This window comes from Nuphar pumila, chromosome 9 (assembly GCF_984573655.1).
Source record: "Nuphar pumila chromosome 9, dmNupPumi1.hap1.1, whole genome shotgun sequence".
Taxonomy (NCBI): Eukaryota; Viridiplantae; Streptophyta; class Magnoliopsida; order Nymphaeales; family Nymphaeaceae; genus Nuphar; species Nuphar pumila.
The window spans coordinates 109,625,283-109,645,844 of record NC_143257.1 but is presented as its reverse complement, the minus strand read 5'-3'; the positions used below and the strand labels follow the sequence as shown (position 1 = coordinate 109,645,844).

The 20,562-nt window shown below is 38.2% G+C and overlaps 1 protein-coding gene across 2 annotated transcripts in view; it reads left to right on the top strand.

Annotated features, from left to right (window-relative positions):
- The window catches only part of CLC-E (chloride channel E), a 123,070-nt gene extending 103,038 nt beyond the window's left edge, over window positions 1–20,032 (top strand). The window contains exons 6-8 of one of the 2 annotated variants that reach the window (XM_090016988.1): window positions 2,723–2,937; window positions 18,944–19,033; window positions 19,209–20,032. In XM_090016988.1, coding sequence (XP_089873114.1) covers window positions 2,723–2,937; window positions 18,944–19,013 — 285 coding nt within the window. In that variant the 3' untranslated portion in view covers window positions 19,014–19,033; window positions 19,209–20,032. The remainder of the gene's footprint in view (window positions 1–2,722; window positions 2,938–18,943; window positions 19,034–19,208) is intronic. The other variant, XM_090016989.1, reaches the window with a different exon arrangement.
- The last annotated feature ends 530 nt before the right edge of the window (window positions 20,033–20,562 follow it).

Here is a 20,562-nt window from a genome sequence, read left to right as displayed (position 1 = left end):
CAGAACATGTATTTTTAGAAAAATTTAGCACCAGTCGACTGAAAGGTTTTTCAGTCTACTGATGATATTATCAGTCGACTAACTTTTTCTCTAGTCGACTAAGTTTCAAAACTTAAGATTTTCAAACGGCTTGATAAACACATTAGTCGACCGACGATAATTGTCAGTCTACTAATAGTTAATTATCAGTCGACTAACTACTGTTCTAGTCGACTAATTTTGCCGTTTTTCCTGAAACTTTTAAAAGGCGTGTCTTTTCATTTTTCAAACGTTTTGATTCTTCAAAATGGACTGTTTTGACACCCTTTCATACCCTCAACGTATGAAATCTTTCAACTATAAATATGAGTGCATTCTACATTCAAAATCAATCAAATTGAATACAATTACATTGAATTACTCTTTGCTTTTCACTCATATTCATTTTCTCACTCACTTGATATTTTTCACTTCAGTTTTTCACTCAAATTCTTTTGAGAGACAGTGAATTCGTGAGTTGAGTATTTCAACAGCCTCAAAAGCCAATTGCATCTCATTTGCATTTATAAGAAGGGCTCGTAGGTTGTTTTGTAAGTTGTTACTTATTTCATTTTTCTGTAAAATGAAGGACTCATTGGTTTAAATGAGTTGTTTGCTTTCAGTAGGTGTGTTACTGAAAGTGGGACCAGATTTGGTCTGTATGATCTTGTAGTTACACAAGGTTGATAGTGGAAATCTCAAGCTGGTTTTGCTTGGGGACTGGATGTAGGTCGGGAAAGACCGAACCAAGATAAATTCTTGTGTTCTTTGTGTGATTGCTTTGTGAATTTCAAAATCCGTCAAAATTCCGAAGACGATATTTAAAAGCACTATTCACCCCCCCTCTAGTGCTCGTTGCCTCGATCCTACTGCACTTTCATTTGGTATCAGAGCAGGTTTGTTATTATTTTGATTTGACCATCATCTAACATGACAACAACATCATCTCAGCACAAAGAAGGATGCTTCTCTGTTCGTCCTCCTCTCTTCGACGGAACAAACTATGGATACTGAAAAGTGAGAATGACAATATTCTTACAATCCATGGATCTCGAAATTTGGAGAGTTGTTTCAGAAAAGTACCAAATGCCATCAACTGATTTCAGTCAATGGACCGATGAAGAAAAGAAGACTGCTTCACTTAATGCCAAAGCTATGAATGCATTGTATTGTGCCGTTGACAAGGTAGAGTTCAATCATATCTCTCAATGCTCTATAGCAAATGAAATCTGACATACTCTTCTCGTGACTTACGAAGGTACGTCAAAGGTAAAGAATCTAAAATCGCTTCTTTAGTTTATAAATTTGAATTGTTTAAAATAAAGCAAAATAAATGTATATCGAACATGGTAACAAAAATGACCGATATCACTAACACTCTAAAATCTCTTGGAAAAGAATATTTACAAGTGGATTTAATCAGAGAAATCCTAAGGTGTTTAACTCCTGAATGAGAGAGAAAAACCACAGCTATAGAGGAAGCAAATGATTTAAACACTCTCACTCTTAAAGATTTGGTTGGTAACTTAATGGCATATGAAGTCCAACTTCAAGACAGACAAAAAGAAGAACCTAAGAAGAAATCTCTTGCTTTTAAGGCTACTTCTGACTCTGAAAATTCAGAAGAAGATGAAGATGAAGATATTGCTCTCATCACAAGGCAATTCAAAAGATATTTGAAGTCTTTTATATGCACTTTGTGCTTGTGTAGTGCCTTAGTGCTTTTGCTTTGTTCTTTATTGAACTTGTAATAGTGCTTGTGCACTTTGTATTTGTTTATCTACATATTTCATTACACACTTAAGTGTACTTTTGGTATATATATGACAAATACAACACAGATATCTTAACAAATAGAGGGGATGACCTCTATATATTGTTGTAACCTCTCTTTTTAGAATCAATGAAGACTCTTATTTCAGTGCCTCTTCTTCTTCTTCTTTGTGTTTTTCTTCTTCCTTCTTGGTAGCATCATCCCAAGTTTGAGTGAAAGTTTAAAGAGGTGTACATTATTGATATTTCTATTGTAGTATGGTCTATTCTTATTGTCATAGTTAGTGGGTCATTTTTGTACACAATCTCATATTCAGTTTATAAAAAAGGGTCAGTGTAAGGTTTGACTTGTACCAAATGCTATAGGGTCTGGGTTTGGTGATAAAAATGATGGTTCAATTAGAATTCACGTCAGATCCTAAGGGTCTGATAAGTATATAAATTCGGGTATGGTTTTTGAAATTTCATACAAGACCCGGATTCGACCTGAGTTCCGATTAAGATCTGTGACTTTTCAATGTAAAAGGGATACAAAGTATTATTTTACCGGGTATGAACAGGTTTGGTTCATGTAATCCTTATTCGACCTGGGTATAGTTTTTTTATGGCAGATCCGACTGACCCGTGTCCGGACCCAATTCTAGCTCCTCAAAGTCAGATCTGGGTTCAGACCTAACTAGATCTGAACCGGATCCAAGCTGTTGACACCCTACTCTAGGAGGGTGGTCTACCCTTTTAAGGATTTTGTAACTATTCTTTAGCAATGCAATTGATGGAGTTCATTGAGTTGCTTTTCCTTTAATGATGCTTTGCTTACGCTAAAGTGGAAAATTTATGGGCAGAGACTTGATATACCAACTTATTGCATTTTAGTTGTGCACATAGAAAACGTTTTATTTTACTGATATTTACTTGGTTGTCATGTCTTCAGACAAAAAAGCCTCTAATATCAGACATTTGGCGATCAGATGGAGGTTATTATCCGACACTGTTGACAGCAGCTCCTGATATGAACCTCTCTGCTGCACAGAGGATCATGAATAGACATGGAGTGAATCAACTTCCAGTTGTTTCAAAACATATAAAGGATGATCAAGGATACTTGATTGGTCTTATTGACAGGGAGTGCGTTTATCTTGCCTGCAGGTCAGTTTTCATATTTTTCAATGGTACTGCCTGCTCTTGGTAATGTTTAATATCTGCTGGTAATCTATGATATCACAATTGAGCATGATAATTTTACTTTGTTTAGATAGTTAATCAGTATAAAATTGATATCTTCTCTGCCTGAATCTTGTAGATTAGGTCATACAATATTTTATAAATAGATACCATATGGAAGTTGTGGCAGCATTTGGATGTCTTATATCTAGTCTGTATTTGGTATATAAAAATAGATAATTAAGTATACTGATATATTCTTGTATTTCATAGTAATTTTTCTCATATTGTACAAATGGAGTTGCACATGTATCACGAAAATCTGCATTTCTCTATGCTTCTAGAATAGTAATAGGTGTTAAGATATGTTAGAGATTCAACAGCAATTTTGCCTTTTTACCCCATTTTGTATGCGTATGTTCTTATCATTTTTCCCTAAGGACTTTTTGATCATGAAAGGAAATGTCTAACATATATAGAATGAGATATAATTTTGACTTTTTGCTCTCTCTCTCTCTCTTCCCTTTCTTCTCCTCTACCTCACACATCTTCATCACTAAAATGACACACACACACACTGTTAGCCGACACTTCCTAGATCAAGGTGACATTGCAGTCTGTTTAGGCTATTCTATCTGTTCCAGGAGGTCCGCACCGGATTATGGGTATGATCCTCAATCTGGTCACTTGGTGGTACGACCCAATGCTGAAATTCCGATTAGTGGCACAAAGCAAGTACCCACGCACATGCACCAAGCATGCTCGGGCTCGGGTATGGGGTGCGGTTTGGGCTAGCAACCAAGATCGGGTAATCTAGTTGAATTCCCTTGGCGGAGATGGTTCCTAGGCCTTGGGAAAATAGTTTGCATCTGAATGGAAGGAGTTACAGTCTGTTTAGGCTATTCTCTGTTCCATGAGGTCTGCACATTATGGGTATGATCCTCAATCTGGTCACTTGGTGGTATGACCCAATGATGAAATTCCAATTAGTGGCACGAAGCAAGTACCCACACACATGCACCAAGCACGCCCGGGCTCGGGTATGGGGTGCGTTTTGGGGTAGCAACCAAGATCGGATGATCTAGTTGAATTCCCTTGGCGAAGATGGCTCCTAGGCTTTGGGAAAATAGTTTGCAGCATAATGGAATCAGGAGCGCCAGAGAATTTTGCTCCAGTGGCCGGAAAATGGTCTGGTGAGTCTGCTGCCTGGGGTGCTCCCTGCTTCAGGCTATTAGCTTGGCTGAGGTGACACTTGGCACCTTTTGGTGCCTCTAGGAAGAATGTCACCAGTGGAGATGGTCTTAACTGGATCTTGGGACCTCTGGGAAGTGACCCAACCGAGGAGCACTGGTGAATCTGTCACAGGGACACTCCCTTCAAGAAGCGAATCATGTGTGGGTATGAGGCAACACGGATCCGGACACGGGAATTGGTGCGATTCGTTTAGGACATGGTCAACAACATGTCCGACATGATGTATGACATGTACCAGACATGTGATGCTGTGATTGACACGCTCAACACAGTGTTTGACACAATCAATATAGTGTTTCACACGCATGACACAATGTCCGACATGATAAAAGTATGCTTATATATATTTTTTAAAATTTTAATGGATAATATATATTATTTATATATAAGGTGACCTTAAGCATGAATAAAACTCTAATTAGTCGACTTATCTTAACATAAGGAAAAGTGGTAGCTGCCTACCACTTTTCTAGCCTACTGCCAGGGTGTTTTCGTTTTTTCTTTTTTGCAAATCTGACTCTGCAGATGTGTTCGACATTGTAGTCTTTGTCTTCCTAACACCTTTCTAGTTCCTAACATTCATCGTAATCTGATTTCAATGTCTCAGTTGGTAAAACAGTTTAATGCTCATGTCATCTTTACTCTTCTTTCTGTTTTTGTGAAGGACCTTCGCACGAAGGAGACCCTCACTAAAGGAGAGAGAAGAAGATGACTTTATGTTATTAACAAAGGTCAGAGGTGTCCAATGAATAGTTTGTGTCATAATTCTCCCTTGCTCATGTCTAAAGTTCGTGTTGATAATAAAGTAGAGTTGTGGCATCATAGACTTGGCCACTGCAATTCCAAGTTCATTTAGTCATTATGTAATGATGGGATTATTCTTTTAAAGAATACGTCTATTAGTCTCTTTTATATTCTAGTTGTCGTTTATGTAACAGTCATGAATTCTCGTTTCATGTTTCCAATAGATCTTTGTTCCCTCTTGAGTTGATCCATTATGATGTATGTGGACCAACCCTAGTTATATTTATGTCTAAATCCTGATTCTATGTTATATTTGTTGATGACTTTATGAAATTTATACAAGGATCAAGTATTTCAAATATTCCAAAGATTCAAATCTTATGTTGAAACTTAGTTTTCTCGTAAAATCATGTGTTTTTGTAGTAAAAGTGGTGGTGAATATATGTCCATGACTTTTTCTAATTTTTTGCATGATAATGGTATAGTGTGAGAAGTGTCTTGCACTAAGACACCCCCAACAAAATGGGGTGGTTGAAATGAAATATTGACATATAGTAGAAACAACATTGACCATATCGATTGAGTCATGGGTAAGAAGTGATTTGTCGAGTGAGGCATTTCATACTACATTGCATCAATCACATGCCTCTTTCCAATCTAGGAAAAAAATCATTGTATTTCCTTGTTTTCAATAAGCACACCTTGATTACTCTATCACGCATGCTTCTAGCAACAAATGCTATGTTCATATTCATAGTACTCAACATAATAAGCTTTCTCCAAAAGCCCAAGATTGTCAGTTTATTGGGTAGGATGAATACTTGAGATATGGATGTTTTAATCATGTTACTCATAAAGTTATTATTTTCAGGCATGTTATGCTTAATGAATACGAGTATGTATCCAGCGGTAGTGTAGGTAATGATCCAACCACTCACTTTTGGCCAAGTTTTATGCTATCACAGTCAAATGAATCTCTTGCTAAAAGAGAGAATAACATTGATGAGGTTCAACCCAGCAGTAATGATAGTGTGGATTTAGAAGCTGCTGCCAGCAAATCTTCCCAAGTTCCAGTAGATTTTCAATTTTTCCCACAAGTTTATGCTAGGAGTCGAATCAATTCACAACACATTCAGCTAGTCAAATTCAGCAGCCAAATGTACATGAACAGCAGGTAGAGCACCCACAGTCAGTTTCCAGTGAGAATATATATCAGTCAGCAGATTAGCCTATTATCAAATCATTGCCTGAAGTTTCACAGCTCAGGTCGGCAGTTCAGATGTGTCAGCAGTTACTTAGCTAAGGAGGTCCATGAAATGAAATAAGCGGAAGTAACCAAGAATGCTAAAGCATTCACTATGTCCCACACGGACAAGTACAACAAGCACAAGAGAGAAAATCCACTAAGGGATATACAAAGGGCCTTATAAAAAGGCTACACACATGAAAAATAATATCACTATTATTGAAGAGGAGCTCTCAAGAGCAATGCAACATACATGGGGGGTTCCCCCTATTTATAAGAAGAGGAGACCAAAGGGGCTCCCAATAGAGTCGTTGGGAGCCCCAACGACTCCATTGTGGGGCCCCTTTTCGGTATCCAAAAAATACAAAAAATAAAATTAAAAAGAAAAATAAAAAATAGTGAAATACGAGAAACAAAATAAGTACCCCTATGGGGTACTTTGCGAAATGACCATAATACCCCTATCGGGTATTATGGTATTATTACATATGTTTTAACACCCCCCCTCAAACTTTACGGGGGAATGATCGAAAGTTTGCCAAGGAGGAACAAGAAGCGAGGAGCAGGCAGGGCTTTGGTGAAGAAATCGGCAAGTTGATATTCTGAAGTGACATATGGCAGTGTTACTGTCCCACGAAGATATTCATCACGTACATAATGACAGTCCATTTCAATATGTTTCGTCCTCTCATGGAAAGTGTGGTTGCTGGCAATGTAGATAGCACTTTTGTTGTCGCAACAAAGCTTTGAAGCCCCGATAATTTTGACTCCGATATCTTGAAGAAGACTTCGAAGCCACACCAGCTCCATTGTAGTGGTTGCCATAGCCCTGTATTCTGCTTCAGTAGAAGACAATGAGACTTTCTACTGTTTCTTGCACCTCCAAGCAATTAGCGAATCTCCTAGGAACACACAAAAGCCAGTAGTTGAGATTCGATCATTTGGGTTTCCTCCCCAGTCAGCATCAGTATAAGCTAGTAAATCTAAGGAAGAGATTGAGGATAGGAATAGCCCTTTAGTCAAAGTATTTTTAATATATCGAATGATCCAGAGCACAGCACTCATATGCACAGATGTAGGAGCATGCTGAAATTGGCTTGCAGAGTGCACAGCATGAGCAATATCGGGCCTGGTGATAGTCAGATAGGTGAGGGAGCCTATGAGTTGCCTGTAGGGCGTAGGATCGTCCAGCAGAACTCCATCCTCCAGTCGTAGTTTAGCATTGATAACCTCGGGAGTCTCCACCTTTTTATCATCTGAAATCCCAGATTTGGAACATATGTCGGCAGCAAGCTTCATCTGTGACAGTATATACCCTCGAGGAGAGTATGCAACTTCTATACCAAGAAAGTACCTGAGAAAACCCAGATCAGACATATCAAAATTATGTTTTAACATATTTTTAACTTTAAGAATACCGCTTTCATCATTGCCAGTGATGATCATATCATCAACATAAAGCAGAAGGATGATGATACTATTACCTGCATTTTTAACAAAAAGAGCAGTGTCAGTATAACATGAGCGAAATCCCAATTGTAACATGATAGCACTAAATCTATCATACCAAGCCTTAAGGGCTTGTTTAAGACCATATAAGGCTTTTAATAGCCGAAGGGTTTGACCTTGGTTAACACTGATTCCCGGCGGAGGGTCCATATATACTTCTTCATTCAACTGACCATTAAGAAAGACATTTTTAACATCTAATTGGAATATAGGCCATTTCTTAGATGATGCTATCGCAATTAAAGTTCTAACGCTTGTCATGCGAGCCACGGGAGCAAAAGTCTCCTCATAATCGATGCCATATTCTTGTGAGTATCCTTTAGCAACTAATCTAGCTTTATAGCGCTCTAGGGAACCATCACTTTTTGTTTTGACTTTGTAGACCCATCGACATCCTATAGCTTTCTTATTTGGAGGAAGATGAACTATTTCCCAAGTTTTAGCTTTATTTAAAGCATCTAGTTCAACTTTCATTGCTTCAACCCAATGAGGTATACTTTTTGCTTGATTATAATGGGAGGGTTCATAGTAAGAATGCAAGGCTATTAGACAAGCTCTATATTTAGGTGAAAGAGTTTCATATGAGACAAACCTATTAGGTGGAATTGATTCTCTAGAAGAACGCCTAAGGGAGGTTTCTTCTAGGGGTTCATTAAGCCGCAAGAATTTTTCTAAAGCACTAATAGGTTGGGCTTCCTCACGCCGAGTGTATACTTGGAGATTGTCACCATTAATTGGTGATACATCATCATCATGAGAATCATGAGTATTTTCTAAAATTTCCGGATGACTCAAAGAGTCATCATTTGAATCTTCTAAAAGATCATTGATAAACATATAATCAATTTCATTTGATTTTTCCAATATGTCAAATCCATTTTCATCTTCTAAAAAGGTTACATCTTTGGAGACAAATAACTTATTGTTTTTATGATCAAAGCATCTATAGCCTTTTTTATTTTCACCATATCCTAAAAATACACATTCTATTGCTTTAGGTGACAATTTATCTCTTTTATGTAAAAGAACAAAGCATTTACACCCAAAAATCCGAAGACGATTGTAGTCGGGTGTCATATTAAAAAGTTTTTCATAAGGAGAGATATTATTCAATTTTGAAGATGGCATCCTATTGATTAAATAGGTGGAGGTTAACACGGCTTCGGCCCAAAAATTTTTAGGAATATTTTTAGAAATGAGTAAGGATCTAGTGGTTTCCAAAATATGCCTATGTTTTCTTTCCGCTAGACCGTTTTGTTGAGGAGTTCTTGGGCAAGATTTTTGATGACATATGCCATGTTGTTTTAGATATGCTTGAAAATCATTTGATAAGTACTCTCCACCCGAATCGGATCTAAGAATGGATATTTGACTTTGAAATTGATTTTGAATTTTTGCATGGAATTCTTTAAAGAAGTTAAAAACTTCGGATTTAAAGTTAAGAAAATAAATCCATACATATCTAGTATAATCATCAATAAAAGTAACATAATATGAATAACCACCTTTAGATAGAACCGGAGATGGCCCCCAAACATCGGAATGCACCAATTCAAAAGGTCTTGTTGTCACAAAGGATCTAATAGGAAAAGGAGTAGACTTCATTTTGCCAAAAATGCAATCTTTGCAATTGATATCTTTTTCTTTACAAAACTTGTGTCCAAAAGGAAAAAGATACATTTTAGAGTAACTTGGATGTCCAAGCCTTTTATGCCAAGTTTCAATATTTTTGTCTTGGACATAAGTACAAAATGAGGTATTTGGAAGCATTAAATTATCCATAAAATAAAGGTCTCCCTTCCTATGGCCTTGCCCAATCCGCTTCCCGGACCGAAGATCCTGCACAAAGCACCCTTGGGATGAGAAAGATATTTCACATCCATGGTCGGCTATTTGAGAAACGGAAAAGAGGTTAAGATTTAATTTTGGAACTATTCTAACTTTTGGAACAAGGAAATTTTGAACATTTTTAGAATCAAGAGTTCCAACACCATTTATTTCGAGAAAAGTTCCATCGGCCGTAGAGACACAAGACATTTTTGAATTGGTGTGCACATTGGTTAATGCATTTTCATGAGGGGTCATGTGAAAAGAAGCTCCGGATTAGGCTCTAAAAGAGCCAATTCATCCCACAAAGGATTTAGAGCACTATAGTAATCTTGTATGCTCATGTCACCTTGTTTTGTGGTTCTTACTTTTTCTTGCAAGAAATAAGCTCTTGCAAGATCCTTTTGGGTAAACATACCCTTTATAAAAAACCAAGCTTCATTTGCCCGGCGGAATTTTGCAATATTTGCACATACCTTAAGTTCGACATTATTCATAAACCATGCTAGGATTTTTGCATGGTTGCTCTCCCAATCTTCCATTTGATGATTATAATCTTCAATGGCCTTGAGACGAGCATCGCCTTCAAGTGCTTTCTCTTGATCTCCTTCCATCTTTGTGAGCTTAAGTTGGGGTTCCGGAACGGTTCCCATTACATAACCCCAAAGCTTCTTGCCTTTGAGATTATTCTCCATTGCGGATGCCCACATCATGTAATTTTTTCCATTGAGTTTGAATGATAGATCGATCTTGACTTCCATTGCTACACAAGGAAGATGTGAGAAAGAAAGGAAGTAGAGAGAGACAAGATTTTACCTTTAGAAGATCTTATGGCTCTGATACCATGAAATGAAATAAGCGGAAGTAACCAAGAATGCTAAAGCATTCACTATGTCCCACACGGACAAGTACAACAAGCACAAGAGAGAAAATCCACTAAGGGATATACAAAGGGCCTTATAAAAAGGCTACACACATGAAAAATAATATCACTATTATTGAAGAGGAGCTCTCAAGAGCAATGCAACATACATGGGGGGTTCCCCCTATTTATAAGAAGAGGAGACCAAAGGGGCTCCCAATAGAGTCGTTGGGAGCCCCCAACGGTCACATATGTGACCGTTGGGGGCCCCAACGACTCCATTGTGGGGCCCCTTTTCGGTATCCAAAAAATACAAAAAATAAAATTAAAAAGAAAAATAAAAAATAGTGAAATACGAGAAACAAAATAAGTACCCCTATGGGGTACTTTGTGAAATGACCATAATACCCCTATCGGGTATTATGGTATTATTACATATGTTTTAACAGTCCACACGTGTGAAACAACCTCCTTCAAGATGGGTCAATTATTGTGCCTTTACGGCTGAGTTTTAAAGTTTTTGTTGTTAATGTCATTCATGAAAGGGAACCGAGATTTTATCATGAGGCATGTCTGACTAGTCACTGGCCCCAATCACAGCCGTCTTGTCTTCTTTCCTTGTTGCAGAACTACAACCATATTATCGCCCGCCTGCTAGCGTCAGGCCTCGAGGTTTTACGGCTTTTCAGTCAGATAGCAAGTAGGAGCAACATGAACATAGCATGCATTTTTTACACAAGCTTTGCCCCTATGGTGGACGTCTATTATTCCAAGCCAATTTCAAGCTTTGTCAGCTTCCGGCAAAAGCTTTTTGAAAGAGGATTTGAGCTTAGGTCAGTTATCCGTATTAAGTCATTTTTTCATTGACTATAATTCTAGGCATGAAGTCGACCCTTATTCCTCGGCGGAAACCTTGTCTTTAATCGTTCCACATGACAAAAATATATAGGTCAACCTTGCTCCCGTTAGACTCAACAATTACATAAAGTTTTTGTGATTATATAAGTTAATGTTTCCTTGCCTAAAAGTAAGTAAAAAAGGTTGGTTTGAGGTTTATTGTTTTTAGGTGTCTTTTTCCTTGCCTAAAAGTAAGTAAAAAAGCTACCTAAAAGTTAGGAAGCAAAGTGACCGATTTTAAGTCTTTAAGTTTGGTGGCCTAATCCAATAGAGGAGTGGACACCACTCCTCTATTGCTAACAACATTATACCTAAAAAAGGGAAGCACACAAAGCCTGTCACATATTCCCCTTTTTAGGTATAGACAACAAAGCAAACCTTTCGAGAAAAATGTAGTGGAATCTCGACAGATCTATAAAATAAAATATAAAGCAGATGACAACATAGAACAATTTAAAGTGCGACTTATAGCGAAAGGCTACACACAAGATCACAGGCTAGATTTCAATGAAATATTCCATCCAGTTGCCAGGATAGGCACTATTAGAGTTATTTTCTCGCTTGACACTACATATTGTTGGGAACTAACTCAAATGGATGTTAAGAATGCTTTCCTACATAAAGAGCTTCAAAGGAGGTTTACATAGAGCATCTGCTTGGCTATTCAAAGGAAGATCCTCATTCTACTATACTGCAATTGAAAAATGTGATTTATGGACTCAAGCAGGCATCCCGTGCATGGTTTGAAACTTTAAGTAAGGCCCTTAGCACCCTTGATTTTGTTTGTAGTCAGTGTGATTTTTTTCTTCATTTTGGTGTTGTTCAGTTTACTATAGTGTTGGTGTATGTTGATGCTATTATCATTATTGGAAGTGACATATCTAGAATCCGTCAACTTAAAGGTATGCTTAATTTCAAGTTTCATATAAAAGATTTGGGTGCTCTCAGATATTATTTAGGAGTAGAAGTTGATCAACCATCAAAATTCTGACATTAGAGCAACACAAGTATGCTCTTGATCTTCTTGGTCGTTTTGGAATGATCGATTGCAAACCAAGTTGTTACTCCTATTGCTATGAATACCAAGTTGTTAGAGGATAATCAAAGGGATGAATTGTTGGTCGAACCACATATGTTCAGGAGTTTGGTTGGAGCGCTGCAATTTTTAACCTTTATCCTGCCAATTTTAGTCTTTGTTGTCAATCAAGTATCCTAGTTCATGCATGATCCAAGGAAGAGTCACATGGAGGCAGCAAAGCGAATATTGCTTTACGTTAAGGGGACTATCACTGATGGGCTGATTCATAAGAAAAGTATTGGTGTGAGTTTTATGAAAACGCTTTTTAAACAATATTTTTAATCAAAATCAAGTGAAAGTCAGACACAAAAAATATAAAAACTGGCTCGCACGAGTGGTGGAGTCCGGGTCGATCTCAGGGAACGAGGAATACTTTGTATTCAAACACACAATCTAAACTACGCTTTATTGCCTTGAAAAATAAAAAATTAATTAACTAAATAAACAAGAGAGTGCTGTCCCTGCAGAGGGCTTAAACAAATAATTAAAGTGCCTTATTACAAACCCAATTGATTAAATAAATGAAAGAAATAAAATCCTAATCTAAAAAGAAAAGAAAACGTTTTAGTGAGTCTTCTTGCCTCTTTGAATTGATTTGCTTCCCTTTGTCCTTTCCTCTTTTTGTTCCCTCAATGGAACAGATAATGCACGTTTTCTTTTGCCCTCTGAGGGCTCCCTGAGAGTACTTCTGAGGGCCTGAGGGGACTTAGAAGGTACTTTGAGGGCACGAAAAGGGGCTCACCGCACATCCAAACGCCTCCCTGCAAAAAAAAGAAAGAAAGAAACAAAGCAGTACGAATCGATCTAAACAAGAATTTACTACTAATGACTAAAAAGAATTAAGCAAAAACAAGATTTGAATTAACTAAACTAAACTAAAAACAAAAACTAACTATGAACAAACTAATAACACACTATCACTAAAAGACAAAATAGCAAAACAACCTAAGTGACTAAATTCTAACAAACTATGATTAACTAAATCAAGAAATCAATAACTTGACTAAGCCAAAAGATAAAAAACACAACCAGCTGAACCTAACAAACTAATTAATCAATTAATCTAATATTAACAAGTTAATAAAAAATTAACAACTAAAAATCGGCTAAAGGTAAACTACCCTAATCGGCTAACCCGAATTAATTAAGCCTAGTTATTAACTATGTGCAAGATAAAACAAATTAATTAACTAATGCATGATACAATGAAAGATGCTGTACGGTTTTTGCAACTGAATGAATAAGACTGGAAATAACAGTTTAACCTAAGCTATATCAAATGCAATAAGGAAAGCGAAGATGGGCTATCCTAGTATGCATGCTAAATAAAATTAATAACTCTAAAACAAATACTGTGAATTCAATATGATTTAGACTAGCTAATTTAATCAAGCCTAGGCTGAGCTACAGCCAACACGATGCCTACTGACGTAAAGCAGCTAAAACAAATACTTGGTGTTGAATCACAGCTATTGAAATAAATTACTAAACAATCAATGACTAATGAAATAAAACTAGGCTTAATGAAATAACTAAAACAAATACTAACTAATGAAATTCATGTCTAATGTTGAAATCAAACAATGTCTAATGCTGGAATCAACGTCTGATGCAATAATAACTAGTTCTAAAAAAACGTTAATGCAATACATAGCTAATGAAATAGCTGAACGGCTAACAAGAAAAACAGATTTAATACCACATGCTAACTAATGTAAATAATGAAGCCAACACAACAAATAACCAAAACAATAAGCGACTAATCAAATACGCTAATGCAGCAAATACTAACTCAATTAACTAATGAACGTCTACTGCAACTTGGGTACCGATTTCTAATCTAAACAAACAAAAAAAACTAAACTAATTGCAGCAACTAAACTAACTCGATAAAAGATCAAGAATCTGATTTAGCACTAACTACCAGAGTTACCGGAAGCGCCTAGCTAAAAGGGGAAGCGCGCTTCCCCGAAGCGCGCTTCGGAAGCGCGAAACGTCGCGCTTCCGAAGCGTGGGGGGAAGCGTCCCCCTTTTTTGGGAAGCGCGCTTCCCTTTAATGGGGGACGCGCTTCCCTTTAATGGGAAGCGCGCTTCCCCCACGCTTCCCCAACGCTTCCCCCACGCTTCCCCCTCGCTTCCCCCACGCTTCCCCACGCTTCCCCCTCGCTTCCCCTGTTTTTTCAAATTTTTTGTATTTTTTATTTTTTATTTTTATTTTTTTCGCTTCCCCCTCGCTTCCGAGACGCTTCCTGGGTCGCTTCCGAGACGCTTCCTAGGTCGCTTCCGAGACGCTTCCCGAATCGCTCCTAAGTGGTCCCACGCTTCCCCGCTTCCTAAAATTTTGAAAGTGCCTCGCTTCCCGCTCCCGCTTCCCGTATCGCTTCCCGCTCCCGCTTCCTCAACTGGCAACCATGCTAACTACTAACCTGACATTGAAAACAAATAGCAAATTACTTGGCATCAAAACCGGATTTCAGAAATAAAACGATAAACACAATAATCGGCTAATAAAAAAAATTGTTTATATGATCTAAAACGATGACGAATAAAAAACACTGCAAGAGTATTTTAAACTAAATCTAATCCTAAGCTAATCAAGATTCAAGGAGACAAAAATAAAAAAACTTAGACTAACACTAACGATCTACTTAAATCAAGATGTTTCAATGCTTGAATCAAGAAAATGATTAAACTATCAAAACAAAATCTTTATTTTTCTTTCTTTTTTTTTATTTTTCAGATGTAAGATATGAACTAAACTAATCTAAATATGCAGATGATGCGGTGATCAACTAAAACTATATGCGTTGCAATACTTTCGCTGCAAAACTAGATCTACGGTGAAACGGTGGAGAAAGAAGCAAACTGTCGCGGATCGCCTTCGATGGAGGGGTTGAGAAGAGAAGATGGTTATTCCAGCTGCACGCCGCCTCGACGAAAAAGAAGTTGCCGATGATGAGAATGGTTCGAAGCAAGAAGAAAAAGAAAAAGAGGAAGGAGGAGAAGAGGTAGAGAAAGAAATCAGCAAAGTGAGAGAGAGAGAGAAGAGAGAGAGAGAGAGAAGAGAGAGAGAGAGCAAGGGGCGTGTTTTCCAATACTGGAAAAGCGTCTTCTACTTCTTAACATGTACTATTTATAATAAAATATTAGGTTAAAACAAGTTTTTCAAAACAAGTTTTTCAAAACAAGTTTTTCAAAACAAGTCCAAATAATTTTCAATAATCTCCAAAAAGAGGTCTTTTGAAAAACGTGTTTCATAAAACAAAACATCCTAAACTAATTAAAACTTCTACTTAAACTCTTCTAAACTAATTAAAACACTACTTCAAAATTCCTAAACTAAATAAAACACTGAAAAACGCAGGGCAAGCTTTGAAATACATGATTTTTTGATAATTTCTATTTAAATGCGGTTTCTCAAAACTAACGATAAAAATGAGTTTTTAAAACGATTTTTCCACTGGATCATGCATAAAATAAGATGAATAAAGATGTAATTATTATGCATGATCAAGTATTCATCAGATTTAGTCAGACATATCCCTTATCAGTGTTGTGAAAAGCGTTGAGGCGTAGCGAGGCGCTCCACCAAAATATGAGACGAGGCGTAAAGCGTAAGCCTCAAAGTTTTTTTTTTAAAAAACTATAAAAAAATATCTAAAATTATAAATAAATAAAAAAAATCTTTATTGATGAAGCAACAACCAACATGAAATAAAAAATCTCAAATAAATACTGAAAAAATATGAGAAAAACAAACGTATTATTCTGCGCATGAACTGCAGAAAAACAAATGAATTTTCATAAAACAATTTTTTGTCAAAAATTTTTGTGTTTTCTTTGCCAAGGAAATTATGAGATTTGTGACACTACTTCTTACATTGAACGACGAGCTGAGTCCTAGCCCTACTAGGAGCCAACTATACTTTGTTTGGTTGAATTCAGATACACCCAGAATGGATTGGATATCTGACATAATATTGACAGCCCATGCACTTCCTCAATTCCTCTTTTAGTTTCAATTACAAAATGGATTCAACCTGAACCCGATCCACTGACAACTTCGCTCACAATTAGGGCTATCAACGGGTTGGGTACTCAACCCAGAGTATACCCAAACCAGCCCATATAATAAATTGTTGGGTTCAGTTTTTGCCGGATAATGGAATATCAAACTCAGACCTGCATAATTTCATAAATTTATTTTTACTCAAAACACATATAAAATACTTGGATTCATACCCGGCATAAATCATAATCCAAACCCGTCTTGCACTACCTGAATATTATTAGGGCACTTGGTACTTTTCATGCCATATCCCAGAATTCAAGTTCAGATTCAGATCGGGTCGGGTACTCGATATAAGCCTGACTCATTGAGCCCTGCTCACAGCTCAAGGAACGCTCGCGCCCAACCAAAGCAGGGGAAGTGGATAAGCAGATAAGCCACGTGGAAAGGAAATCATCCCCATTCGTCTCCCTCTGCCCACCAAAATCTCTCTCTCTCTCTCTCTCTCTCTCTCAATAGCAGCATTTTCCAAAAATATACTGAGAAAAAATAAAAGGCTTTTGGAGCACACATTCTCTCTCTAAAAGAGGGTTTCAGCCTCTCTCTGTATGTGAGAAAAATGTCTACCACCCGCTCCCTCTTCACCCCCAACTCCCCACCTCAAACTTCCCCCTAACACCACCACCAACCTCCACCGCACCCTCTTGCGCCCAACCGCCTCGGCCACTCGCCTAACCCGGTGAACCCTCCTCACGACGACGACAACGACGACGACAACAACGGCGGCAGCCCTGTTGCTGCTGCTAGGGCAACCACCAGCGGCGGTGGCAGCGGACGAGTACACGGGGGAGAGGATGGAGGTGATCGGGAAGGTGAGGGCGACGCTGACAATGGACAGGTCGGATCCGAATGTGCCGTCGGCGGTGGCTGACCTCCGGCAGGCGTCCAACTCGTGGGTGGCCAAGTTCCGGCGGGAGAAGGCGTTGCTGGGTCGGGGGTTGCCGGTAATATCTTTCTTATGCTTCCTCTTGAACTCCTGAACAAAGTGGTTCACCATCTGGTTGTCGAAGTCCTCCCCACCAAGATGGGTGTCTCCCGCCGTGGACTTGACCTCGAAGATACCCTCTTCAATGGTGAGAAGAGAGACATCGAAGGTATCGCCGCCGAGATCGAAGATGAGGACGTTCTTCTCGCCCGCGCTCATGGCCTTCTTGTCTAGACCGTAGGCGATAGCAGTGGTGGTGGGCTCGTTGATGATATGCATCACGTTCAAGCCAGCGATGACAGAGGCGGTGTGCGCCTTAGTCTGAGGCGCGCCTTGCCTCAAGGCCTATGAGGCGCACGCCTCAGGGGTATTGCGCTTTGTACTTGCGCCTCAAGGCACAAAGGCCCTCGCCTTGAGGCGAGGTGCGCTTTTTGCGCCTTGAGGCACGTTTTTAATAACAGTCCCTTATAGTTCTAGCATATTCGGATGTCGACTGGGTAGGAGACCTGATGACCAGGCCTTCAGTTATAGGTTATAAAGATTTCTGGGAGATCATTTGGTATCCTGGTCAAGTCGGAAGCAACGTACTGTCGCTAGGTCTAGTACAAAAGCTGAGTTTAGGGTGATGACAATAGTGATAGTAGAGGTTTTATGGATTAGACCAATATTGTCTGTATCGTATCGTACAATACGTATCATATCGATGCAAGGGATAGATACAATACATACCCGTATCTCGATACAGGTGTGTATCATAGGTGTATCGCATATATCGTACGATACTGTGTCATATCGTACAATACAATGCTTGCAGACTTAAAATTGGGCAAATTCATATTTTTATATTTTTTGGGTTTTAAAGAGCTTTTGAGGGCCAAAACCATTCATATAGAACATATTGGAGAGCTTCTCATGCACCCTAGGAGCTGTGAGACCGTTTTGGGGATCGATCTTTGCACCGGGTAGAGGGTTTTCGTGATTTCGTCAAGTAAGAGTGCATTTTCACTATTTTTTAACCTAAAGAAGTGGGTTAAGGTAAAAAAAGTGCATTTCCACCATTTTTTCACTCAAGAAAATTGGTTAAGGTAAAAAATCTTTATTATGAGTAAAATTACAAAGCTACTCTCCAAAAGGTTTCTGCCTCGGGGGGCGTTTCTCCCCTACACCCCCCCGCCAATTTACCATGAAAATTAAAGATTTATATAAAGGTAGAAATCAGGCTCCACACTCCAACAAAGATGACATCAGATGATTCAACATGACAATGAAGCACTTAAGTAATGAGTGAAAACTAATTGAAAATCAAGTGCAACTATTGACATAATATTTTTGTTTAAGTAATATGAAAGTATGAGTCTTAGCATGTTTTTAATTGCAAGATATTTAGTATGTTGCATTGTTCTTGTGAGATAGTTGATGTTTGATGATGTCTTGTGCAGCTCGTAGAGACATAAATGCTTCATATGTGATTTTATAGTTGCCAATTTCCATTTTTTCTGGAAGACCAGTTTTGATTCATAAAATTCAACTTGGTTCCTATTTGATTTTTGTGACATTGGTAGATTGCTTCTTGTTTCCAGGAAAGTTTGTGATGAAACACATGCACCAGTACAGAATGCTTGGGCTGATTGTGAGCTTAAATTTATTTGATTTTTCAATCATAATGAGTGGTAATCTAGTACTCCTAATAACTGATTTCAAGCATGCATTTTTGCATTTTCTTGACTTTATTCTCTTGAGTGGGGGGAATTCTCGTGTATTTTTTTTTTAATCTTTGCATTAGTTTGTCATATTGTTTCACGTGCTAACTAGAACTTTCTTTTGATGTTCTCTTGATGCCTTCAGAATTATGGCAACCAGAGAACTTCTTACTCCTCCCATGGAAGAATCAGAATCTTGATAATGGATAGGACTACAAATGATGTCTCATCGACTGGTTAAAAGGACATGGAACACAACCGGGGGATCACAATAACTAGAGCTCATCAGAGGCTGATCAGCTGAGGAATCTGTTGATCAATGTCAGCGTTGTACACTAGAATGAGCATATACCATAAGTACGGCAAGCAAAGCCAGCACGACTAGGTCTCTGATCCTGGGTGTGAATTCTCCATGTAATCAATCGAAAAAGAAAAGCTAGAATCAGCATGTGCAGTATTGGGTCACTGTTGGAGTGGTTGTGGATCCGTCCATTAGAATTTTACATTTTGTTCATCACTGTTCTCAGTTAATCATACAGGAGGTGATGCAGGGTCTGTGATAATGCCGTCCCATGGAAACGGGCACCTGAAGAGTACTCATCAGTCATAAATGCCTTGTAATGCTATGACGAGATCAACTTGTCTTCATCCCCAGTTGAACAAGAACCAACAAGTTGTCATCAATGCTTTCAGTCAGTATGGTATTTCTTTCTATAGCAATCAAGACGGAAGGATATGGAGGGAGGAGGAAATAGTGCTATAGTGGGCAGGGGTCATATTGGATGTTCATGCAGAAGGGGAGATGGTGGGTGATCAATGGAGGGAATGAGAAAGAGCCCTGTGGAAAATTAAATTTTCACTCTTTTTTAAAATTAAATTTTCAAAAAATTGTAAATAAAAACAAAAACCGCCTTTTTTATTTTTATGTTGGTTTAAGTTTATAATATTTAATGAAAAATAAAACATCAAACATGTTTAGAAATATTTAAAATACACAATAATATATATGGCGCCTGATTTGGTATACTCAAGTGTATAGGTGAGCCTCAATGCGAGCGGGATTGGAACCATCTCGAGGGTCATCAATTCCTCGACCAATATCCTAAGACGCTTTAGCTGGAATTTGATGATATCATGCTTTTTATGTGAATACCTTCTACAGTGAAAACTAATAAACTTTAGACTTTGACAGCAAGCACACCACCACCATCCACAAAAACACACACAATAACAACCCAAACTCACCAGCACAGTCCTGTAATTATTCTCCTTTTAGTAATGGATCATTAAACCGTGATCCCCGGTGCATAACAGTCCTGTTGTTTTGAATTATATAATTTGGATAAACTTTTCTGCATCATTTTTCACCCGTGTAGCAGTCTTAGGCTCTGTTTCCGGCCTTGAATCAGAGGTCTGTTGTTGTTTGCCCAATTCTCTATGCTGTTTGGAAGCAGCAGTGGTATTGCCAAAACATTGCATTGAGAATGGAGTATTAACTC